General features: G+C 39.0%; 1 protein-coding gene across 3 annotated transcripts in view; it reads left to right on the top strand.

Annotated features, from left to right (window-relative positions):
- The window catches only part of TBC1D19 (TBC1 domain family member 19), a 132,639-nt gene that overhangs the window by 923 nt on the left and 105,276 nt on the right, over positions 1-26,440 (top strand). For all 3 annotated transcript variants that reach the window (XM_066280451.1, XM_066280450.1, XM_066280449.1), the window contains exons 2-4: positions 18,332-18,404; positions 19,359-19,404; positions 21,015-21,090. In XM_066280451.1, the coding sequence (XP_066136548.1) occupies positions 18,332-18,404; positions 19,359-19,404; positions 21,015-21,090 (195 nt within the window). The remainder of the gene's footprint in view (positions 1-18,331; positions 18,405-19,358; positions 19,405-21,014; positions 21,091-26,440) is intronic.

The following is a 26,440-nucleotide window of genomic DNA, read 5'->3' as shown; positions in this document are numbered from 1 at the left end:
ATATTTATATGCTTTATGAAGTCGTCACCCCAATAAGTCTAGTTTTCACATGAATTCTGTTCCTTTTTATTGCTGAATAATATTTCATTGTTTGGATAGACAACAATTTGTTTATCATTGGTGGCTGGGCATTTTCGATTATAAAGTTATGTGTTGTTTCCTAGTATGGAGATTATGAGTAAAGGTGATATATACATTTTGGTATAGGTTTTTGTTTGAATATTTTTTTTCTTTCCTCTGGAATAAACACCTAAGAGTAGAATTGCTGAGTTGTACAGTAAGTGTATGTCTAATTCTGTAAGAACCTGTCACTCCTTTCCAAAGTGTCTGTAGCATTTTGCATTTCCACCAGCAATTATGAGAGTTTCAGTTGTTCTGCATTCCTGCTACTACTTGATGTCAGTTTTTTATTAATTGATTTTTATTTATTAATTACAGTGTTCTGGTAGGAGAGTAATGATATCCCATTGTGACTTCAATTTCTTTTCCCTGATGACTCATGATACCGAGTATCTTATCATGTTTGTATCTTCTTTGGTGAAGTAGTCTGTTCAAATCCTTTGCGCATTTTTAAAAATTGTGTTTGTTCTCTTGTTGTTGAATTGTAAGGATTTTTTATATAGAGGACACTAGTCCTCTATCAGATTATTCATCTTGCAAATATTTTCTCCCAGTCTGTGACTTAACTTTTCTTTTCTTTTTTTTTTTTGTATTTTTCTGAAGCTGGAAACGGGGAGAGACAGTCAGACAGACTCCCGCATGCGCCCCACCGGGATCCACCCGGCACGCCCACCAGGGGCAACGCTCTAACCCCTCCAGGGCGTCGCTCTGCCACGACCAGAGCCACTCTAGCGCCTGGGGCAGAGGCCAAGGAGCCATCCCCAGCGCCCGGGCCATCTTTGCTCCAATGGAGCCTTGGCTGCGGGAGGGGAAGAGAGAGACAGAGAGGAAGGGGGGGGGTAGAGAAGCAAATGGGTGCTTCTCCTATGTGCCCTGGCCGGAAATCAAACCCAGATCCCCCGCACACCAGGCCGACGCTCTACCGCTGAGCCAACTGACACAGGGCCAACTTTTCATTTTCTTAGCTGGGTCTTTCAAGTAGTAAAACATTGTAATTTTGATGATGTACATTTTTATCAATTTCTTCTTTTGTAATTTGTGCTTTTTGTGTGCTACCTAAGAATCGTTTCTTGTTTTGTTCTAGAAATTTTATAGTTTAAGTTTTTTTTGTTTGTTTGTTTTTTCATTTTTCTGAAGCTGGAAATGGGGAGGCAGTCAGACAGACTCCCGCATGCACCTGACCGGGATCCACCCGGCATGCCCACCAGGGGGCGATGCTCTACCTCTCTGGGGCATCGCTCTGTTGCATCCAGAGCCGTTCTAGTGCCTGAGGCAGAGGCCACAGAGCCATCCTCAGCGCCCAGGCCATCTTTGCTCCAATGGAGCCCTGGCTGCGGGAGGGGAAGAGAGAGACAGAGAGGAAGGAGAAGGGGGAGGGGTGGAGAAGCAGATGGGCACCTTTCCTGTGGGAATCGAACCTGTGACTCCCGCACGCCAGGCCGACGCTCTACCACTGAGCAAACCGGTCAGGGCCTATAGTTTAAGTTTTTACATTTAGATCTTTGATCCATTTTCGGTTAATTTTGTACATGTTACAATGTAAAGCTTTTTTCTTTTTTTCATGTGAATGTTCAAAACCACATCTGTTTCTGGTGCCTGTTTGCTAATTTCCTGGGCACATTTGTTGAAATTTAATTTAGTTTACACACACACACACACACACACACAACTATTTCTGGCTCTCTGTTCTGTTTTGTTGATCTGTCTATCACTATACTAATAAATTCCACATTCTAGATTTTTGTAACTTTATAGTAAGTCTTGAAATCCAGTAATGAGTCCTCCAACTTTGTTCCTCTTTTTCAAAATTATTTTGGTTATTATAGGTTCTTTGCCATATAAATTTTACAATCACCTTGTAAATTACTATAAAAAACTTGCTGGGATTTGGACTGGGATTCTGTTCAATCTGTAGATAAATTGGGGATAATTGATCCCTTAACAATATTTAATTTTCTGCCCCATGAATATACTTTAAAATTGTTTATATCTTTGTTTTCTATTGACAGTGTTTTACAAAAAATCTTGAACATAGTTTAAGATTTCCTCTAAGTTTGTTATGTTTTTGATGTTATTATAAATGCTGATTTTTTTTTCTCATTTCAGTTTTCAATTGTTTCTTGTTAGTATGAAGAAATACAATAGATATTTTTCTATTTGCCATGTATTCTGTGACCTTACTAAGCTTACTTATTAGTTATAGTACCTTTTTTATACATTGCTTAGGTTTTTCCAAGTGCATATTTCATATGTAAACAAAGACAGTTTTACTTCCTTTCCAGTATGTATGTTTTTAATTCTTTTTCTTGCCTTCTTACACTGGCTAGTACTTCCAGTACATTGTTGAGTGTTTTTCAACCACAGTCTGTGGACTGATGTGCCAGAAATTCTGTGCTGGTCTGCAAAAGAGTTAACCACCCAGATGCTGTATTAACACTATAGACCCAGTGATCTTAGTCGAATTTTCTTATGCTCTGGGTGATTTCTACCTTAGTGGTCCACAAAGTAATTCTCCTATTTTCACTTGTCCCCAAGTGTAAAAAGGTTGAATACCACCAGTATAGATATTTTTATTAGGTTGAAGAAGCACTTTTCTATTCCTTTTTTTTTTTTGAGAGTTTTATTATGAATGCATGTTGAATTTTGTTAAATGTTTTTCTTGTATCTATAGAGATTCTTAATGTGATTTTTCTTTTTAATATGTTAATATGGTGCATAATACTGATTGATTTTGTTTTCCTGAAATAATTTCCACTTGGTTACATTATTGTTTTTATATATATCTTGATTCAATTTTCTAATATTCTGTTGAAAATACTGTTGTGAGTACTTTCATAAAAAATATTGGTTTGTGTTTATTTTATCTTTGTCTAGTTTTGATGTCAGGTAATACTGATCTCATGAATTGAGTTAGGGAAGTGTTCCCTTTTCCCCTATTTCCTGGAAGAATTTGTGTAGATTTAATATTATTTCCTTTTTAAATGTCTGGTAGAATTCTTAATAAAGTCATTGGGGCCTGGAATTTACTGAGTGTGGAGGCTTCAGTCAAGAAAGTCAGGAGTTTTGTTCTGACTGTTACTAGGTTCAGTATATCACAGGCTTCGGATTTGGTGGTCCGCTGTAAGTCTGTGCTTAGAAAGAGTCTAGGTGTCCTGGAGGGGTTTTCTCAGGGTTTCCACTCTGTCTGTCCCTGCTGTGGGAGCCACAGAGGGCAGTCTCATCTCCGCCCATGCTCTGACCCCTTCCTCAGCAGCACTCTGTTATTACTCAGTCCTGAGCTCAGGGTGGGTACAGGTGTTCTTGCTCTCCTGGTCCTGTCTCAGTCCGTGGGCGTAGGGGGTACATCTATTCCGGTGCTCCTTCCTCTCCTCCCTTTGCAACCAAAGTCTACCTATATGTGGCAAATAAGGGGTGAAAGAGAGATTCCTGCCCCTAAGCTAGTGCTAGCTTACCTCTGCTTCATACTGGTGTTGGATCCAATACCCAAGAATTATCTTACCTTTCCATGAGGAAAATGGTTTTTGCATCCTGCCCCCAGAAGCAGTGAATTTTTGCTTTGTCTTCAGAATGGTTTGGTGTCTGAATCGTCCCCTAGAGATTTAAGGCCTTCTCTTCACACAAGAGAGGAGTTTGAGCAAGGTGGCATGGTTTTATGCTGTTCTGCAGTGGCAGCATATTCCCTCTGGCACACCTGTGCCACAGAACGGGGCTCTCTGCAGTTCCTGCTCTGCCCCCAGTCTTTGTGTGGGCACCTGGAGGAGACCCAGGAAAAGAGCATTCGAGTGAGTGTGAATCCCTTTGTGTTTTGAGCTCCCATTTATTCTAAATGGACATGCTAGCCCGCATCTAACCTGTAGCAGTTAAGCTAGCCCGCATCTAACCTGTAACAGTTAAGCTAGCCCACATCTAACCTGTAACAGTTAAGCTAGCCCACATCTAACCTGTAGCAGTTAAGCTAGCCCACATCTAACCTGTAACAGTTAAGCTAGCCCACATCTAACCTGTAGCAGTTAAGCTAGCCCACATCTAACCTGTAGCAGTTAAGCTAGCCCGCATCTAACCTGTAGCAGTTAAGCTAGCCCACATCTAACCTGTAGCAGTTAAGCTAGCCCACATCTAACCTGTAGCAGTTAAGCTAGCCCACATCTAACCTGTAGCAGTTAAGCTAGCCCGCATCTAACCTGTAGCAGTTAAGCTAGCCCGCATCTAACCTGTAACAGTTAAGCTAGCCCGCATCTAACCTGTAGCAGTTAAGCTAGCCCGCATCTAACCTGTAGCAGTTAAGCTAGCCCGCATCTAACCTGTAGCAGTTAAGCTAGCCCGCATCTAACCTGTAGCAGTTAAGCTAGCCCGCATCTAACCTGTAGCAGTTAAGCTAGCCCGCATCTAACCTGTAACAGTTAAGCTAGCCCGCATCTAACCTGTAACAGTTAAGCTAGCCCGCATCTAACCTGTAGCAGTTAAATTTTAGCTAAATTCTTTTTTCTCCCTCATATGGTAGCTTCCTTTTCTCCTGTGCTCTATCAAGGGTGATGTAGTTGGAGTTTCCTCTGTCCTTAGAGGAGTTTATTATTCTTTGGAACTTAGGTTACTGGATTATTTTACACCTCCAATTTTTTTGATGGGTTCAACAGTAATGATTTTGTAGATTATACCACTTTTTCTCATTTGCTAGGGTGAGGTGACTTTTCTTGAATTGGCTTTCTACATCCTATGTATTAGCAGAGCTAATAAGAGTTTAAGAAGTGCATCTATGTCCACAGAAAAGATTAGACTGTAATTTTCCTTCTCTGTGATGTTTTTGACAAGTTTTATATCAAGGTTATGCTGCTCTGATAAAATGAATAGGCAAGTGTTCCCTCCTTTTTTTTTCCTATTTGTTGCAAGATTGTTAGGAGATTTTTTTTTTTTCTTAATGTACATTACTAAGTGATGGGAACCAGTTTGGAAAAGCTGCATACTGTATGATTCCAACTATATGACATTCTTAAAGGCAAAACTGTAGTGACAGTAAAAAAAAAAATCATTGGTAGCCAGGTGCTTAGGAGAGAAGAGAAGAATGAATGAGTGGGGGCCCCAAAGATTTACAGGGCAGTGAAGCTATTCTGTAACACAATGGAATAGTGGACAAGACAGTATACATTTGTCAAAACCCATAGAACTATACAAGCAAAAAGGGAAGCCCTATGTAAAGTAAGGACTTTAGTAATAATGTATCAATATTGGTTTGCTAATTGCAACAAATGTACCACAATCCATTATCTAAAAACTGGGGCCAGATATGATTTAGAATTTAGATTTTTTCAAATTTTAGGACAGTTATTTATGCATATTCTGTATGTTATTTAATAGTCTTACCATGGTTTTGTGGCACCCAGTAATTCTACAAATTAATATTTATATTTATTTAAATGTGTGAGTTTTCACACTCAGTGTGATAAATAACGACTATAAATAGTCTTGTGTCATTCAGGTCAGATCAGATTTTGCCACCAAATCAGTTCAAGTCAGGACAAATTTGGCACTAACTCATTTACACGAAAACTTTGTTTTCCAAAGCATTTTAGGTTTTGGAATTTCAAATAAAGGGTTATGTATCTGTATGTATAACATCTGACAGTTAATTGCCTTGATGTAAAAAAAAAGTAGAGCAAGAAAATAGAAAGATAAAGCAGGGTAAGGAGATGGTTACATGGGATACTAAAAACATGAGTTTGGTTCTTGAGACAACAAAGTAACAGACCTACAATATTATAGACTCATAAAAACATAATTTTAGGTATTTTTAAAGTAATTCAATCTTGGACTTAGAAAAAATATATGATAACAACTTTGCCTTAGTTTGTATCTATTAGCTCAGACATTCAATAGAAATCAGCTAACTCTTAAAAGGCAACTTTACAATCAACTTTGATTATAAATCAGTTGGCTATTTATTTGTTCCAAGCCTTTAAATTTTAATCTAGAAGTCATGTTTCTGCACCAGCATTCTCTGAACTGCCTCCACTCTGTGTGAGTATACTCAGGGTGCTAGAACGATAAAATCACACAGAACATTTCTAAGCCAATATTAATGATTTTAGACTTTTCCCCTACTAGTGCTTCTTATAATGATTAAACACTGAGTCAATTTTATGTATCCCTTTATATACTGAAGTTTAATTATTTAAGATATTAGTGTGATAACATGAAATTTTGTGTTTCAAGAAAGGGGCTACTTTTTATTTCTGAATTTCCTGAGTTACTTTGTTATGAAGTCAACCTGCATTTAAAATTGCATTGGCTCACTCATCCTAGACACTGAAACAATTGCCTAAATCCAAATTAATGCCTAGCACCAGATCAGCATTATTACTTTGTATCATGCATTATTTGTATTTAAAATGGATGTTGTGTAAAACCTCAAATGTTATTTCCATTCCATTAAGTATTTAATAAGTCTTGTTGCTCGGATTGTTATTATAAATAATAGAATTGTGAGAGGAAGGAGCCTGAAAGAAGATAGGCTTTGGGGAGAGAATAAATATCATAAATGATAGGATATTGTCCGAGATCTGAAACCCCAGAGCCTCTCATTGCTAGTGGCTCTTTACCAAAAACATAGGTGATTGTATCTCAAGTCTGTTTTTGTATTCATCATTACCAGAAATATGTACCATGTATAGAGAATTTAGAGATTATAAAAAGGAGAGAAATCCTCTTTCCTCTCTCGAAAAAGCAAAACAGAACAAAACAAAAAAAACCCCAAACAAATGAAATAAAAAAAAAGTTTATGGAAAGGAGAGAAGAAACTGACTTTCATTTTTATTTATTTTAGGAAAATTAAATGGACTTAACTAAATGGATTTTAAATATATTTTGTGGAAGGCCTGGATACATTGAACATATATTGATATTTAAACATCTGTGCCATGATTAGAGCTTATTATTCTCTCTCTCTCTCTCTCTCTCTCTCTCTCTCTCTCTTTCTCTCTCTGGGGTGGGATTTGGCACTAGGGAAAGCTCCTTACTGGGTACTGCAGTTGATAACTAAATGAATAATTCAGGGACTCGAGTGTGGTGTGAACCAGGGAGTAGTATTACCCTTACCCATGTCTACCTTGGTATTGTTATGCTCTTTAATCCTGGAAAGCAAGATAGTGAAGAACCGGGTTATAGTGTACAGGGTTTCAAAATAAGGAATGTGTTGTCTTCATAAAATTCATGTACTTGAGGGATAAGATACCTATTAAACTGTGGGTTTGCTTTGTATACGTACATATATCTCTTCATGTTTTATTTCAGCAGTGAGTTACTTAGAGAAGGTTGTATTAGATTCTGGAATTAGGTAAGGTGAAGTTGAACAAGAGGGAAAAGATTGATTAGTGAATGTGAACTGAAGACTGTTTGGGGCATAAGGAATGTTATGAAAAGAGGCTAAGGTGTGAAGATGTGAAACAAGGCGGGATAGACAGCCAGTGCTGACAGAGAAGTGGGTCAGCCCAGGGACGTCATCAGAAGGAAGCCAGAGAGGGATCCATGTTCAGACGAGAGAAACCAGAGCAAGGCTCCAGTTATACAACACAGATTGAGTGTAAGGCATGGTCAGCTTGCTCAGAGCCAGCGTTTCCAGTTTGAAACTAAAACTCATCCTTGGCTACAATGCCTGTCTACCAGGACGACTAGGATAACAGAAACAGATCTCGTCTACAGTTTTAGAAAGAACCAAAAGTATCAGGAAGAAAGGGGACACCCAGCTCAACATGTTTTAAGGAGCCTCTCTTCTGTGGTGATGATGGACTTTTGACAGAAAATAGACAAAGTCCAAAACAATTATGTTAATAATAAAAGAATAGGGATTGATGTGGGAAAGGGCATCATATCCTTTTTAAAATCACACTTCTCTTTTAGTGTTTTATGTTCCACAATACATTAAACTTTTTTTAAAAATTGAATTTATTGGGGTAACATTGGTTAAGAAAATTATATAGGTTTCAGGTGCACAATTCTATACCACAGCATCTGTACACTGCGCTGTGTGTTCACCACCACGCCAAGTCTCCACCCACCACAGTTTACCCCCTCACCCTCGGATACCCCCCTTCTCCCTTCCCTCTGTAATCATCCTACTGTTGTCTGTGTCTGTGAGTTTGTTTCTCTGCTTAATCCCTTCACCTTTCTCAGCCAGCCTCCCACCCCCACCCTCTGACAGCTGTCAGTCTGCTCTCTGTATCTATGAGTCTGTTTCTGTCTTGTTAGTTTATTTTGTTCATTAGATTCTCAATACATGGTGCGTTCCTCAAGAGTGAGGGGGGACAATGAGGTCTTGTTTTTCTCCTTATATCCAACAACTGGAACATAAGAAGTGTTCAGTTAAGTATTGAAAGAAGAATGCAAATGAGTAGTCATGTCCTGTACTAAGGTATAAACATACTGACAGGAAACGACAGGGGATGGAGAAGCCCTGAGTGGTACCCAAGGTGGGAGAGCGGAGTGAATTCCCAATGGGGAACGGCGATAAGGCTGAAGGTTTCTGTTGTAGGACATCAAGGGAGAAATTATCCAGGCTGGGTGGGAATAGATGTTTAGAGGATTATGAATGCCAGGATGAACTTGCCTTTAATCTACAGGCAGCGAGTGGGGTCACTGAGGTATTCTGAGAAGGGTGAAGACATGAAGGTGGTTTTTAGGAACACGCGTCTGACACTGGTGGTCAGGACAGACAGGATGGAGGAGAGGGGCCCGCTTCATTCTCCCGTACTCCTCCCCACATTCTGTTGGAACTTCTGCCCTTGCACCAGCTCGCAGTGCGCAGGAGCATGCTCAGTCTGTCCACTCAGCCTGTCCTCCTTTGCTCCCTTTTCCCAGTTTCCTCAATTAGAATTAATTGTTCCTTTCTATATGGACGATACTTCTGTTGTAACATTTCCTTTCTTATAGTAGAATTAGTTGGTTTTTTTTATTGGCTGTTTTCTTTTTCAGACTAAGCATTCCAGAAAGCAAGGGCATGCATGGTCTTACTTGCTCTGTGTTCCCCGTGGGGTTTGCAGGTGTAGCCTCAGAAATCTGTAGTGCAGATGCATTCATTGGAAACTTGTTTACGAAGTACTTATTACCACGTGAGAGCTATTGTGCCGGGTCTTGGAGTACAGAGATGACAGATACTTGTCCTCAAGAAGCCTGTAGTGTATGTAGTGCAGTGATTCTCAAAGTATGATCTGTGGATCTCTGCTGGTCTATAATACCCTTTCAGGTTAAAACTATTTTATATGAAACCATAAAAGTAAATAATGTATAATACAAGGAAAAGAAAATTTCACTGTGCTGACATTTGTGCTGATGGTAAAAAGCAATGGTAGTGGGTTTAACTGCTGGTGTCTTAGCGGAAATCCGAGAACTGGTTCCAAACTGTACTAGTAGGAGCTGTACTGTCATTTACAGTGACAAAGAGCCAGTTTTACTCGAGTTTCCTTGATGAAACAGCAAAGTTATTAATTATATTAAATCTAATTTCTTGAAAACATCTTTTTAATATTCTGTTTGAGGAAATGGAATATATGCATTAAGCATTTCTGCTGTATATTGAAATAAGATGATGATCAAAAGAAAAGCATTCCTGCAATTAATCGGTTGAGTTACAAGCGGAACTGCTTTTTTTTTTTTTTTTTTTTTTTAATGAAACATCATTTAGCCCTGGCCCGTTGGCTCAGTGGTAGAGTGTCGGCCTGGCGTGCAGGAGTCCCGGGTTTGATTCCCGGCCAGGGCACACAGGAGAAGCGCCCATCTGCTTCTCCACCCCTCCCCCTCTCCTTCCTCTCTGTCTCTCTCTTCCCCTCCCGCAGCCAAGGCTCCATTGGAGCAAAGTTGGCCCGGGCGCTGAGGATGGCTCTGTGGCCTCTGCCTCAGGTGCTAAAATGGCTCTGATTACAGCAGAGCGACGCCCCAGAGGGGCAGAGCATCGCCTCCTGGTGAGCATGCCAAGTGGATCCCAGTCGGGCACATGCGGGAGTCTGTCTGACTGCCTCCCTGTTTCCGGCTTCAGAAAAATACAAAAAAAGAAACACCATTTATACTTAAGATAGTGATTGATAAACTATTGTAAACTTAGGTATTTGGTAGGTGTTTATCTAACAAGCAAAATGAGCCTCACTTCAAGGAAAACGATTATGTGTTGCCAATGATAAAATTCAACCCTGAAATCAAAATTAGATTCTGTAACACTGTGTCCACCATTATGAATTTGATGGCTTCCAATACTTAATGACTTTTTTTTTTTGTATTTTTCTGAAGCTGGAAATGGGGAGAGACAGTCAGACAGACCCCCGCATGCGCCCCACCGGGATCCACCCGGCATGCCCACCAGGGGCGACGCTCTGCCCCTCCGGGGCATCGCTCTGCTGTGACCAGAGCCACTCCAGCGCCTGGGGCAGAGGCCAAGGAGCCATCCCCAGCGCCCGGACCATCTTTGCTCCAATGGAGCCTCGGCTGCGGGAGGGGAAGAGAGAGACAGAGAGGAAGGAGGGGGGGGGGGTGGAGAAGCAAATGGGCGCTTCTCCTGTGTGCCCTGGCCGGGAATCAAACCCGGGTCCCCCGCACGCCAAGCTGACGCTCTACCGCTGAGCCAATCGGCCAGGGCCCTTAATGACTTTTTGATATTGATGGTGATGTTAAAGAATATTACTTTTTGATATTTTTAATGAAATGTCTACACTGCATCTCTTAATATTATATATTTGAAATAATCAATGCTTAATGTTGCAAGACCATGTATAGATAAAAAATTGATTCAGAGTGTAAGATAGATCAATACATGTTTATGTAATAAAATATTAAAAATGTATTGATATTCAGATTCAACAATACAATTAATCTTTAGGAAACTACCCTTGTCAAATTTTGTCGTATGTTAAAGTAGAATATAAGCATTATTAGACAAGGATATTACAATATCTTTCCCTTTTCCACTTACGTATATGTGACACTGATTTTTTTCACATAATCAATCAAGACAGCATCGTACCACAAATGGAATATTACAGCAGATTGACGAATCCAGCTACCTTTTATTAAGCAAACATCAGATTTGCAAAAATGTAAGACAGTGCCTCTTTATCTCATTAAGTTTTGTATCTGAAAATACAGTTATTTTAAGTAAAAATATTTATCTTGATAAATAATGGATGAGTTTATTTATTTATTTTTTTTTAGTGAGAGAGCTAACGACAGAGAGAGGGACAGATAAGAACAGACAGGCAGGAAGGGAGAGAGATGAGAAGCATCAATTCTTCGTTGTGGCATCTTAGTTGTTCATTGATTGCTTTCTCATATGCACCCCGACCAGGGACTCCAGCAGAGTGAGTGGCCTCTTGCTCAAGCCAGCAACCTTGGGCTCAAGCCAGTGACCTTGGGCTTCAAGCCAGCGACCATGGGGTCATATCTAGGATCCCATGCTCAATCCAGCAACCAGGCGCTCAAGCTGATGAGCCCGTGCTCAAACCGGGGACCTTGGGGCTCGAACCTGGGTCCTCTGTATCCCAGTCCAACACTGTATCCATTGCCCCACTGCCTGGTCAGTTTATGTTATTATTTTTAAAGAGATGAATAATTTTTATTGTGGTAAGATATACATAAGATTCTCCATTTTAACCATTTTTTTTAGTGTACAATTCAGTGGCATAAAGTACATTCACATCATTTTGCAACTTTCACCACCATCCATCTCCAGGAATTTTTCATCATCCCAGGCTGAAAGTCTGTGCCCATTAAGTAACTTTTGGTTTCCCCATCCCCACAGGCCCTGACATCACCTTTCTGCTCTATGAATTTGACTATTTTAAGTATCCTATTATAAGCGAAATTGTATGGTATAAGTCCTTGCTTGACCTCATGGATTAGGTTCTGTGACTTTAAGTGAAATGACATATAATGAAGCCAGTTTTGGGCTAATTGACATAACCAAGAGTTAAGTTCCTGTGGCATCTCATCAATGTTATAAAGAATTGATATTTTTCAATAACCTGCTATATTTGTTTTTCTTTGACTGGCTTATTCCACTTACTTTGTCCTCGGGTTAATCAATATTTTAGATGTGTCAGAATTTTCATCCTTTTTAAAGGCTGACGAGTATTCTGTTGTATGTACATACTGGTTTTGTTTATCCACTCATTAATGTGGACACTTGGGTACTTCCATATTTTAGCTGTTGTGAATATGCTACTGTGAACTTGAGTGTACAGATAGCTGGTCAAGGCCCTGCTTTCAGTTCTTTTGGAATTACTGAATCATATGGTAATTCAAATTTTTTTGAGGAACTGCCAAATAAGCAAACATTTCATTTTTCTGTTTTAACCCTTTAAGTAGTGAGGTGTTTTTTTCATGCTCGCTGACCCCTGGGAGTGAGTTTTGTTTTTGTTTTTTTTTCAAAAACTGCAATTAGTTCCAGTTCCAGTTTTATTAACTTAAAATTATGTTTGTTTGATAACCACTTTATGGAAACAAGAAGAACATAGCTTTGCCTTTTTTTTAATGTTGCCTTACACATTTTTAAAATAAAAACTTTTGTACAGTTGTACTCTGGATGGTCAGGAGGCAAGAGGACATACACGAACGTTTGTATTACTCAAAGGGTTCATTTCTGCTGCTGTAGATATCAATGGATGTAAGTCCACATAAACAAAAGCACTCTTAGATTCTTCATAATGTTAAAGAGGATCCTGAGACTTAAAAGTTTGAGCCTCGGAGGTAGTGGAATGAGTGAAGCGGAGAGATCAGTGAGGAAGTGACTTCAGTAGGAGGACAGGTGGGACCTGGCTTTGCTCAGAGAGGAGTGGCCAGAGCGGTAAGAGGCATCAGTCAGATGAAGAGAACTTGGAGAGCCTGGAAATGTGTGAGACCTCGAGAAGAGAAGCTTGTAGGAAAGACATAATAGCTATCATTGATATTTGTAGGTGGCTCACGGGGAAGGAATCAGGCTTATTTCTGTGACCTTGGGGCGGGGCTGGGTGATGGTGACCAATTTTAAGGGAAGTCAATTTTAGCTCATAATAAAGAACTTTCTTACAGAATAGTTCAAAGATGGAATTATCTAATTTTCAACCTTTTTTTTCCATGGCACAAACACACTAATTACTAAGGTCAGTACCCCTGACTAAATACAACCATTTTTCATCTCATGGTACAAATAAATTAGTTACTAAGGGAGAAGAGGTCAGGGCCCCTTTTTCTTTAGTAATTAGTTTATGAGTGCTGAGAAACAAAGGTTGAAAATCACTGGGTGAGTTTGTAAGCTGGAAAGGTAGCTTAGAGCCTCTAAGTTAGAGCTAGAAAACCACTTGGAGAGGCAGTCAGTAAATAGTTGACTTACAAGAACCCCATAGGGCCTTCTAACCCTGCAATTCTGTGATTCTTTAGACACATAAAAATAAAGCCCAAGATTAGGATAGTGGCCTAGTAAGAAGTGGAGAGGATGGGGCCTCTCTAGAGGGAATTAAAGGACCCCTTGGACCCTTCTTTGTAGACCTCCGTATACCCTGGTTTGTGCTTCACGGAGTATTTAGCCTCAGTATCCGCTCAGCTTCGTTGACCCACCTGTGACTTTAGCCACTTTGCTACTCTAGTCTCCTGTTATTGCTAAATTTAGAGATTTAAGAATGCCAATGCTTTGGCCATGCTTTAGATTAAGACTGCTCTGGTGAAGGTGGAAAGAAATTGAAAAGATTGGGGTGTGTGTGTGTGTGTGTGTGTGTGTGTATGTTTACGTGTGTGTCAGAGTGGGCAGGGGTGAAGATGGTCCTGTGTGTTAAAAAGGCATGTGGTGGAGGAGGTCAGAAATGTCAACATAAATAACCTGGTGAAGGATGGCTGTATACCGGGCTATGACGAGGAATATATTGCATGCTCTCGGTAGATCATATTTCTGATCCTGTTCTTTGCCAGCTCTTATAGTAAGCTAGAGGCAGTTTGTTCAGAATAAGGTTTAACTTTTGTTGTAGATATTTTAAAGATCTCTACTTCCATTCACTCCTTCCCTGCCTGTTTTTTACACATGTCTATTGCCATCTGTGTATGTCTTATATTTTATAATATAACTTTAACTTTCATTGGATTTATCAGCCTAAAAATAGCTTTGAGAAATTTTCTGTTTGAGTCTCAAAATAACCTCGTTCAGTTATTAGTTACCGTATAAAGGAAAAAAATTAAGATACAGAGGGGTTAAATGACTTGGCTGAGAGAGGATTCCAGGTCTTCCAAGGAGAAATCCCACGCTTATTTAGTCCCAAGTTTTTAAACTATGCTCTGTTAAATCAGGGGCCCTGAAAATGTTCTAGTTATTTAAAAATACTTGATTTAAAATTATATTAAGAAACACATTCTTTCAAATGCATTGTTACAGTGAAGTATTCAGTGCTTCCTGATTAACTTATTTCTGGCTAAATCTTGGGGGGGGGGAATCCTGCTTCTGCCATATAGCTTTAAATAATTTTTTTAATGTATTGATTTGAGAGAGAGAGAGAGAGAGAGAGAGAGACAAACATTGATTTGCTGTTCCACTTATTTATGCATTCACTGATTGAGTCTCGTATGTGTCCTGACTGGGGATCCAACCCACAACCTTGGTGTATCGGGTCAACGCTCTAACTGACTGAGCTACCCAGCCAGGGCTTCCATATTTCATGGTATGATTGGAACACTTAGAAATGTATCGTTGATGAGGAAGGATGTAATTCTGCACTGGTCTTTGACCATGTCTGGGCTTGTGCACATCTCTTCATGGTACTTTGTACAAGTGAGGATGTTACTGCAGGGGTATGCGGTGCTGTCGTTGGCCACACAGAGTGCAGGTGCGTCTGCTCAGCATGGACTCCCATCACAGCGTACTGCTGAGATGAGGGACCAGTGAGCCAGCTATGTGTCATGTGGTGGTAACGCGTGGTATGCAGAGTTTTAGCAGTTACAAATATCAGAAGCACTCTGTCTGGTTTTTGTATTTATGATAAATAAGTTTAGTGGATTTGTCTTCAGAATACAAATTTCTGACCACTTCTCTTTTACTTTTTTTTTTTTTTTGTATTTTTCTGAGGTTGGAAATGGGGAGGCAGTCAGACAGACTCCCACATGCGCCCGACCGGGATCCACCCGGCATGCCCACCAGGGGGCGATGCTATGCCCATCTTGGGGCATTGCTCTGTTGCAACCAGAGCCATTCTAGCGCCTGAGGCAGAGGCCACAGAACCATCCTCAGTGCCCAGGCAAACTTTGCTCCAATGGAGCCTTGGCTGCGGGAGGGGAAGAGAGAGACAGAGAGAAAGGAGAGGGGGAGGGGTGGAGAAGCAGATGGGTGCTTCTCCTGTGTGCCCTGGCCGGGAATCGAACTCTGGACTCCTGCACACTAGGCCGACGCTCTACCACTGAGCCAACCAGCCAGGGCCCTGACCACTTCTCTTTTGATTTCCCACAGCAGTTCTGAGAGTGACGGGAAGGCTGGGTTCCTAGACACAACAGTGTGGTGGTTACAGGGGGAGTGTGGGAGGCAGAAGAGGGAAAGGGGGGTTAAACGGGGAAGGAAGGAGACCTGATTTGGGGTTGTGAACACATGGTACAGTGTACAGATGATGTATAATGGAATGGTACACCGGAAACCTATGGAATTTTAGTAACCAGCGTCACCCCCATAAATGCAATTAAAGAACACTTACCTCTGTGACAGGATTTTTCTTTATACTGAGCAACCAAAATAAAATACAAAAGAAATTGTATACTGAGGCTATATCAGAATAAAGCTGTATCTTTTTAATGTTAATCATACCTTACTCACTGAGAAGAGACTCATTGTTCTCCTTGTCTAGAAATATCATTTTCAGTGTGTTTTGTACAGTAGGGTTCCTACTAGAGCTCAGATTTCATTTGAAAAAAGGGTTATGCTGCTAAAACGTGTTTTGGAACTGCTGTCCCTGTCCTCCTGTCACTGTCCTGTTCTTGATTTTAAGATTTCTCTAGATTTTTATAATTAGCTGAGATGATTAGTTGGTGTGGTTTGTCTTTGATATAAAAAAAATCTATCTAGGAAGTATAACAACTCTGAAGAATGGAAAATATGTAGAAGCAATAACCAATTTCTCCCTTGAAGTTCTTTAAATTTTGCTACCTCTGAGTCATTTTTAATGACAGGCTCAATGAAAGAAAACCTATTTCCTTTGCCATTTTGAATAATGAGCAGGGTATTGCAGCTTTTAAAATCCTAGGAATAACAGACTGGAAAGCAGTCTCTTTAATTAAAAATAATTTTTATAAAGTTCCTTGTTTATTTGGGGAGAAATTTTTTAAAAAGTTTGTAACATGATTTGGTCAATATAATTCTGACAAGCAACAATTAATGCCCAGTTGGTACTTGGGATGCAGAAATGAATAAGACATGGTCTCTGCCTTTTAACCTAACAGTCAGATAAATAGTTGAGTAAAATGACAGTTGAGTCTGGTAAGTGCTCTAACAGGAATAGAGCGCACTTATTTATGCAGGTGAGGGTGTGGGGAGTGGGGAACACAGCTAATACTCAAGGGGTGTCTTGGCAGCTCTTGGGCATTTGCTAAGGTGGTGAGGGAGCACTGGCATCTGAGGAAACAACACGAACAAAACCCTAATGTATTTGACAGATGGGGAATCAGTGAGTGTAGTTCACTGTGACTAAGGGGCAGGGCATGCATAAGGAGGAGATACAGGAAAAGAGGATGGTGTTAGCTTGGTGGAGGAGCAGCAGATGGATTGGGAGAGATAAGTTGGTGTACATGGAAGGCCACGTGTGCCCACTCTGTTGAAAAGTGTAGGCTTCCTGTGTATGCGGTAGAGCACAGCCTGGAAAGACTTACATTTTAGGAAGAAAACGCTGGAGAATGGACTGAAAAGGGGAGAAATTAGTTCATTTATTTAATAAGCTTTTATTGAGCACCTACTTGTGAAAGTAACTACTCTAGGCACTTAGGATACGGTAGTGAACAAATAGACAAAGATGTCTGCCCCAGTGGAGCTCATCACTTCTAGGGTAGCACAACAGACAATATACCAATAAACTTAGTAAATAAATTAACCATACAGTAAATTAGAAAGTAGTAACTAAGAAAGAAGTAGAATAAGGGAGTGTGAAAATGGGGGTGGCTGGTAGTTGTAATACACAAAACAAATCTATGATCTAATGAATTGTTTGTTATAAGATAAATGACCTTGTAAACTCCACCCTGGTAAAAAAAAAAAAGGGTAATTTTGGTTTTGCTAGTTGATTGGTCTATTTTCATGTAGAAATAAGGGAGATTATAAAAATAATAAAATTTACTGCCACCAATGCCATCTCCCCAGAAATGGGTTGAATCCTAGGAGAGTTAAAAGTAGAACTGAGAATAAGTGAAGTTTCTGACTTGGAACATCTGGTGGATAGTAAATGCATGAATGAGAATTAAAAACTAAAAGAGAAGGAGCAAAATGGAAGTAGTAAGTGGAAGATATGATCAATATTTTTATTTTGTGGGATTAAAATGTTTCTAAGATACTCTAGTAGAAATGCCTTCTTAAGAAATAGGCTCTCAAATTTAATAGAGAGAGGTAAGTGATGAAAGATTGACACACTGAAAGTAATTGAAGCCATTATAAGTTGGAGAAATTACTATTTTGGGTAAAAATTACAGTATGAAAAATCAGTAGAATAAAAAGCTTGCTCTTGAAGATGAAAGAGACACTAATAAGCACTTGTGAAATAGTAGTTTTATATAATTTTTATAAATATGCACAACAAATGCAGGTTCAGATTAAGCAGCAATCCAAAGAAGAAGACAATCAAAAATTTTTTTATGGATGTGACTGGGTTTTTAGTCATTAGGTGCAGATGCTGTATATATTGGGTAGAATATTAAGGGAATGGACTTACGAAATCTGAGTATTGTTTTTATTAGAAAAATAGATGTTAAGTATTCATAAAGATTAAAACCCTAGATGTTAAATATTCATAAGCTATAATTTTTTAATTTTGAGTAGACTATAGTGTACTATTACAGATCCTCTATTTTAAGAGTAGGTATAAAAGTATTCTGTCTTGTGAACTTGTCCAATTAATTCTAAGGTGCTCTGACCTTGAAGGGGAGTTTTTGAATAGTATGCACATTTGGACACTCCTTTTCAAAATTTTCATTTTCATTAAATATCAACCCGTGTGACTTACCTCAGTCTTTTTCCTCATTCTGTAATTAGGCCAGTCTACAGAGACCTGAGATTAAACTTGAATCACTAAAAGAAGATATTAAGAGATTCTTTAAAACATCAGGTCTGTAAGTTGCTTTTTTCTAAATTTTTTTAAAACAATAAGGAAATATTAATACTTTATTTGAAGTGAATATTTTATCCCCAGCCATCTAATTGCTCACTCAAAATTGTGAAACAGTAGCTGGGTAGGTTTCTTTTTGGGCAATTTAGAACTTTCAGACATTTCACTAAAATGCTATCAAAATTCAGGGCACTGGAGGAATGAATGCTTTATATCAGTTAGTTTTCAATACTGTTTACCTTCCTGGTTAAAATTCTTCCGGGATATATGAAAAATCTTCCTAGTTAAGGAACTTGTCTTTTACTTTTTTGTGTGCGGCTTTTTTCTTCTACACTTCTTTTCCCCTCGTCTTTTCTACCCTTGCAATGAACAAAGGAAAATGTTACTTCTTTTTAGAGCAAGAAGAGAGGTTCCCTATTCTAACCTTTGCACATGGAAACAGAATAGTAAGTGGTTTACTTACCCAGAAAAGTTCAAGTAGGTAGTAGCCAACATAACTGGTCTGACTAGTAGTACCTTAAAATAATCTGCTTCTGGTGTGCAGGAGTGTGCTGACTAGTTCATGTGGCTGATTCCTGTGATCTGTTTGTCAGGTGCCCGGCTATTCCTTGTCCTTCTGTTAGAACATTCTTCATAGCATTGGTAGTACTATAGCCAAAGATATCAGCATTTGTTGAGCAACTTAATGGTAGAAGAAGGAAACTTTCCTCCCATCCTGAAAAATTAGTGCAATAGTTTTATTAAAAAAGTAATCTAATGTTGACAACTTGACTAAGTGTTTGGCAAGGGATCTAGTGAATGCTTAGGAACTAAGTCTTAATAGTGCTTTACACAGTAATTGGCAGTTGATTCTTTCACAAATGAATCTAAAGTTACTGTTTTAGATAGATTTAAATTATAATGTATATTTACTTTTGAAACTAATATATTTATATTTTTTATTTTTTTAAACAGGTTGGCAGAAGAAACTTCAGAATGCTGTTTATAGTGAACTGAGTGTGTGAGTTTTTCCTACTAATGTTGAAATATTGTTATATTTAGCTATATTGACTTTGTAAATATTGAATACAGTATTGCTATATATATTCATTATATTATTATTTTGCATTAGTACTTATATATTTAAAGTTACTTAATTCTTTTACAAATTAGTTTTGCCAGAGAAATAATAATGAATAGTTGTTTTTATATCACCAAAATTTTGTATTAAAAATTCATTCATTCAGTATAATTAAGGAATAATATGTGTTTTATAAGGTAATATTTCAGAAAACTGAAGTTTACCAACATTCTTCTTATGCCATTTTGGATATTCCTCTTTTTCTCTTTATAAACAACCATTCTAAACATAATTTTTTTTTTCCAAAATTTGTATAATAAACAAAAAACTTGCCCTCAGCATCAGTTAAGGTAAATAGAACTATTTGTCATTATAAAAAATATATATAGATCTAGAACATTAGCTTTTATAGTTTTATTAACTATTTTATTATTCATCAGTTATTTATTGATGCTCTAGCACTGCACTAGGCACGGGAATGCAGGGTAGCTGAGAAAGGAAGTGCTTCAGGCAGAAGGGAACAGTGGGCTCAGAGATTGGCAGGCGGGAGTGTGGCAGAGTGGAGGGACAGAAGTTGAATGGCCGGATGGTGCAGGGGAAGGGGAGGATGCTGTTAGATACATGGCAGGGATGAGCTTCACACACCCGGCTTTGTAGACTGGATCCTAATAGCATTTGGGTGTCAGTTTAGAATTTTGTGCAGCGTAGTGACATGATCATATTTTCATTTTATTCATTCAACAATGTACTTATTATCTGGTATGTGCCAGGCATTATGCTAGACAATGGATCACAGTCGCTGGTGAATAAGGAAGACATTGCTCCTGGCTAACATGCCAGGCAAATTGGCAAATAGGTTGAAAATCGTGTGGAAATAAGGGACACTGGTTGAGAAGCTGATGCTTGAAAGTAGACAAGAGCTGCTGGTTGCCTGCAGCAGTGTCAGCGGGGCGGAGAAAGCTGAGAAGTGTCCTGGGGACCTAGGGGACAGGAAGAGGAAGGAGTCGGGAGTGATGCACAGGTTCCCCTGCCGTGTTCCTAGCCGACAGCCCTCGGCGCTTCAGTGAGTGCACTCAGGTTTCAGTCCTAGATTTCTGAGTTTTGTTACATTTAGAAAGAATTCCTATTAAAATGAAAGGATTTTGGAGTGGTATTTAATTTTAAACCACATGTCTCTTTACAAATAATATATTGAGCACCATGAAATACATAGTTTTAAAAACTGTCTCGCATGTGCACATAAGAAAAACCGAAGCATCTAGAGATGATCGTTATTTTTCCTTTGTGAAAGGTGACTTATTTAGGTACATGGAATGTAGATTTTAGTGGGAAAACAATTAGCTAGAAATAATCAGGAAGTGAGGCTGTCTTTAAATTACATAGAATAGGTTGCTTTTTTTCTATTCTAGAAATGTCTGCAGTCCATAACTGCTAATCAGTATTCTATTTCACTTATAACATGGGCTACAAAGGTAAGTCATTTCTAACCGAGAGAATTAGTTCATTATCAAGAGCAATGCACGGTACTTAGCTGCCTCTTCTGTCCCCAGGTTTCCGTTACCCAGTCACCCTGCCGCACCTCCGGAGCATCTGAAAGAGCCCCTGGTGTACATGAGGAAAGCGCAGGTTGGCTGCTGTTCATTTTTAATTTTGTTTTTCATGCCAAGTTATTCATGCCAGGTGCAAGGTCCCTATTGATGTCAGGAGAATATATTATTTATTATATGAGAAACTGGGTGAGAACCAATAAAATGATGTGAATAGTATTTGCATACTCTTCCTTGTCACTTTCTGTAACCAAGGATCCCACCTATTTAAAATAATCCTGAAAACCTTGATTAGAAAAAATATATCATGTACCGTACTGCTCTGAAAGTTAAAATGTGACAGAAGTGTTATGCAGCAGTTGTTGCTCATGCTCTGTGATACTAAAGGAGCGAACGGGGAGTGAGCTGACACACTGGTCCCTTAAACCTCGGGCCCTGGAAGCCGGCATTGCCGATGGTGCATGTGAAATACATGTGTTCTCATAGCGTGCTGTTACGTACTGATTGTGTTTTGTTTCAGAACTCAGATGAAACTGCTTTCTAAAAAATGGGCTGAAAACAACCAAAAATCACGTTAAAAGAATAAAATAAAATAACTTAAACAGAAAGACTAGGAGGAAGTTGTTAAAAAAGAAAAGAACTCCTCTCATGTGCTTGGCCAGGTCCACCTGCCTCCCGGTGCTGGTAGGGCCCTGTGACTGCCGCTGCCGCCATATTGAATGGACATCCCCCAGTCACTCTTTGTTCTCCATCGTAGTCTCGGAAATTATTATGGAAAATTTCAAATGTACACCGAAGAGTTCCCGCGGCCCCGCCCTCCAGCCTCAGCAGCCCCGGGTGGTTCTGCCGCTCCTGGGAAGGTCCCGCTGCTCTGAAGCAGCACGTTCCGCAGAGTGGGCGCTCGGCAGCTTGGGTCTTTCAAGTTTATTTTCATAAATGATCCACGGGTAAAAGAATTGTTTGATCTTTTGTTGTAAAGGTAAAAATAAAAAGGTTAGATCTAAATATATTTTGGTGAAATTTGAAAATTTCCAAAAGGATTAGAGAAAGTATTAGTTTTAGCATTTTAGGTGGAGGAAATAAAACACAAACTTGGTTTCCTATTGTGACAGGAAAGATGAGAGAGGTAAATAATAGGTCTGTGCCTCCAGCCTACTGCTAGTAGCTGAGAATTCACACGAATGGTAAGTGTGGGTGTTGTGTGTGTGTATGGGACTTCTCTCTTTCCAGACTTACCCACTAAATCAGGGGTCAACTCACTGCAGCCCATGGGCCAAATCTGTTCTGCCACCTGTTTTTGTATGGCTGCAAGCTAGGAATATTTTTTCAACTGGTTGAAAAATCTAAAGAAGAATAATATTGCCTGAGCAGGCAGTGGCACAGTGGATAGAGCATCAGTCTGGTATGCAGAGTACCCAGGTTTGAAACCCCAGGGCATGGGCTCACCAGCTTGAGCACAGGATTGTTAGCTTGAGTGTGGGATCATAGACGTGACCCCATGGTGTTGGCTTGAACCCAGAGGTTGCTGGCTTGAGCCCAAGGTCGCTGGCTTGAACCAGGGGTCACTGGCTCTGCTGTAGCCCACCGGTTAAGGCACATATGAGAAAGCAATCAATAAACAACTAAGGTGCCACAATGAGGAATTGATGCTTCTCATCTCTCTTCTTCCCATATGTCTGTTCCTCTCTCTGTCTCTCTCACTAAAAGAATAATATCTTGTGACCCATGAAAATTATATGAATTAATAAAATGTTACTATTTGGAAAATAGTCTTGCTCATCTATTTACGCTTTGTCTGTGGGTACTTTTGCACTACAGTGTTCGAGGTAAGTTGCAGTAGAGACATTATGACCTGCAAAGTCTAAAATATTTATTGTTTGCTCTGTTACAGAAAGTTTGCCAATGTGCACGAAATTATTCACTCTTTAAGAGCAAGGACTGTGTTTTCTTTTTCCTAACCTTTTTAGCATGTGCCTACTTCACACGACCCTGTCAATAAATATTTGTTGAAACAATTGATTCTTTAACCATGGTCACATTAAATACCTCTTCTACCATTAGTGTGGCGGGTCTTATATTAGTTCTTGAGTCATCTAGTTCCTCAGCTCCTGTCTTACAGGGCAGTTCTCTCCTCTTTGCACGAAAGCTCCCAAATCTAGGTTGCAAAGCTACCATCCATCATGTTCTCCCCTGCACCTTCTAATCTCTTGCCCCATTAGACTTCCAGTCTGTCTACCACTCCAGTCCTAGCCTAAGGCTACTCTACCATCTACCTTTTCTCTTCTCCCAAACTGTCAAATACTTAGAAGGAAAATCACTCAAGTTTTATGTTTACTATTAATTTTGACTGAATCCATTTATTCATCTTTCAGTGGATTCATTCTGCTGCCTGTCAATCCTTTTATAATTCATTATTTATTAGCTGTTATTCCATTAGTTTTCCCAAAGTTTTTTCATGCTTGTATAGCCTGAGATTCTACTTCTATCTCACTCATTTTAGCATTTGCCACTTATTTTATTTTATTTATTTTTATTTTTATTTTTTGCATTTTTCCGAAGCTGGAAACGCGGAGGCAGTCAGACAGACTCCCGCATGCACCCGACCAGGATCCACCTGGCATGCCCACCAGGGGGCGATGCTCTGCCCATCTTTGCCACTTATTTTATTAAGCATATTTAGGGTCATGTCATTCAAGCTCTCACTGCTTCCCTCTTTGCTGCTACATCTGTCCTGGCTCTAGTCCTCTATGATCAGCTCTCTGTTGTGCATTATTTCTGTTAGATCAAACCCAGCATGTCTCAAACCGAGTTTATGATGTTATTTCTAATATGAGTATCTCTTCCTGACATCCTCATTTCTGTTGATTTCCATCATTATTATAGTGATTTAGACATGAAATATCTTTTTTTTTTTTTTTTTATAATTTTATTTTTTTAATGGGGTGACATCAATAAATCAGGATACATATATTCAAAGATAACAAGTCCAGGTTATCTTGTCGTTCAATTATGTTGCATACCCACCACCCAAAGTCAGATTGTCCTCTGTCACCTTCTATCTTGTTTTCTTTGTGCCCCTCCCACCCCCTATCCCTCTCCCATTCCCCCCTCCCCCCCGTAACCACCACACTCTTATCAATGTCTCTTAGTTTCACTATTATGTCCCACCTACGTATGGAATAATACAGTTCCTGTTTTTTTCTGATTTACTTATTTCGCTTCGTATCATGTTATCAAGATCCCACCATTTTGCTGTAAATGTTCCGATGTCATCATTTCTTATGGCTGAGTAGTATTCCATAGTGTATATGTGCCACATCTTCTTTATCCAGTCATCTATTGATGGGCTTTTTGGTTGTTTCCATGTCCTGGCCACTGTGAACAATGCTGCAATAAACATGGGGCTGCATGTGTCTTTACGTATCAATGTTTCTGAGTTTTGGGGATATATACCCAGTAGAGGGATTGCTGGGTCATAAGGTAGTTCTATTTTCAGTTTTTTGAGGAACCACCATACTTTCTTCCATAATGGTTGTACTACTTTACATTCCCACCAACAGTGTATGAGGGTTCCTTTTTCTCCACAGCCTCTCCAACATTTGCTATTACCTGACTTGCTAATAACAGCTAATCGAACAGGTGTGAGGTGGTATCTCATTGCCGTTTTGATTTGCATTTCTCTAATAGCTAAAGAAGATGAGCATCTTTTCATATATCTGTTGGCCATTTGTATTTCTTCCTGGGAGAAGTGTCTATTCATATCCTCTTCCCATTTTTTTATTGGATTGTTTGTTTGTTTGTTGTTGAGTTTTATGAGTTCTTTGTATATTTTGGATATTAGGCCCTTATCTGAGCTGTTGTTTGAAAATATCATTTCCCATTTAGTTGGCTTTCTGTTTATTTTGTTATCAGTTTCCCTTGCTGAGCAAAAACTTCTTAGTCTGATGTAGTCCCATTCATTAATTTTTGCCTTCACTTCTCTTGCCATTGGAGTCAAATTCATAAAATGCTCTTTAAAACCCAGGTCCATGAGTTTAGTACCTATGTCTTCTTCTATGTACTTAATTGTTTCAGGTCTTATGTTTAGATCTTTGATCCATTTTGAGTTAATTTTTGTACAGGGGGAGAGACTGTAGTCCAGTTTCATTCTTTTGCATGTGGCTTTCCAGTTTTCCCAGCACCATTTATTGAAGAGGCTTTCTTTTCTCCATTGTGTGTTGTTGGCCCCTTTATCAAAAATTATTTGACTATATATATGTGGTTTTATTTCTGGACTTTCTATTCTGTTCCATTGGTCTGAGTGTCTATTTTTCTGCCAATACCATGCTGTTTTGATTGTCGTGGCCCTATAATAGAGTTTGAAGTCAGGTATTGTTATGCCCCCAGCTTCATTCTTTTTCTTTAGGATTGCTTTGGCTATTCGGGGTTTTTTATAGTTCCATATAAATCTGATGATTTTTTGCTCTATTTCTTTAAAAAATGTCATTGGAATTTTGATGGGAATTGCATTAAATTTGTATATTGCTTTGAGTAATATAGCCATCTTGATTATATTTATTCTTCCTAGCCAAGAACAAGGTATATTCTTCCATCTCATTATATCTTTTTCGATTTCCCTTAACAATGGTTTATAGTTTTCATTATATAAGTCCTTTACATTCTTTGTTATGTTTATTCCTAAGTATTTTATTTTTTTTGTTGCAATCGTGAAGGGGATTATTCTTTTGAGTTCCTTCTCAGTTGTTTCATTGTTGGCATATAGAAAGGCTATTGACTTCTGTATGTTAATTTTGTATCCTGCGACCTTACTGTATTGGCTTATTGTTTCTAGTAGCCTTTTTGTGGATTCTTTGGGGTTTTCGATGTATAGGATCATATCATCTGCAAAAAGTGATACCTTTACTTCTTCTTTTCCGATATGGATGCCTTTTATTTCTTTGTCTTGTCTGATTGCTCTGGCTAGAACCTCTAGTACCACATTAAATAAGAGTGGAGAGAGTGGACAACCCTGTCTTGTTCCTGATTTAAGGGGGAAAGCCTTCAGTTTAGTGCCATTTAATATGATGTTAGCTGATGGTTTATCATATATGGCCTTTATCATGTTGAGATATTTTCCTTCTATACCCATTTTGTTGAGAGTCTTAAACATAAAATTGTGTTGTATTTTATCGAAAGCCTTTTCTGCGTCTATTGATAAGATCATGTGGTTTTTGTTCTTTGTTTTGTTGATATGGTGTATTACATTAACCGTTTTACGTATGTTGAACCATCCTTGAGATTCTGGGATGAATACCACTTGATCATGATGTATTATTTTTTTAATATGTTGTTGTATTCGATTTGCTAGTATTTTGTTTAGTATTTTAGCATCTGTATTCATTAGAGATATTGGTCTGTAGTTTTCTTTTTTTGTGCCATCTTTGCCTGGT

Source organism: Saccopteryx bilineata, chromosome 5 (assembly GCF_036850765.1).
Source record: "Saccopteryx bilineata isolate mSacBil1 chromosome 5, mSacBil1_pri_phased_curated, whole genome shotgun sequence".
NCBI lineage: Eukaryota > Metazoa > Chordata > Mammalia > Chiroptera > Emballonuridae > Saccopteryx > Saccopteryx bilineata.
The sequence above is the reverse complement of the archived record's forward strand: the minus strand, read 5'-3'. Positions and strand labels throughout refer to the sequence as shown.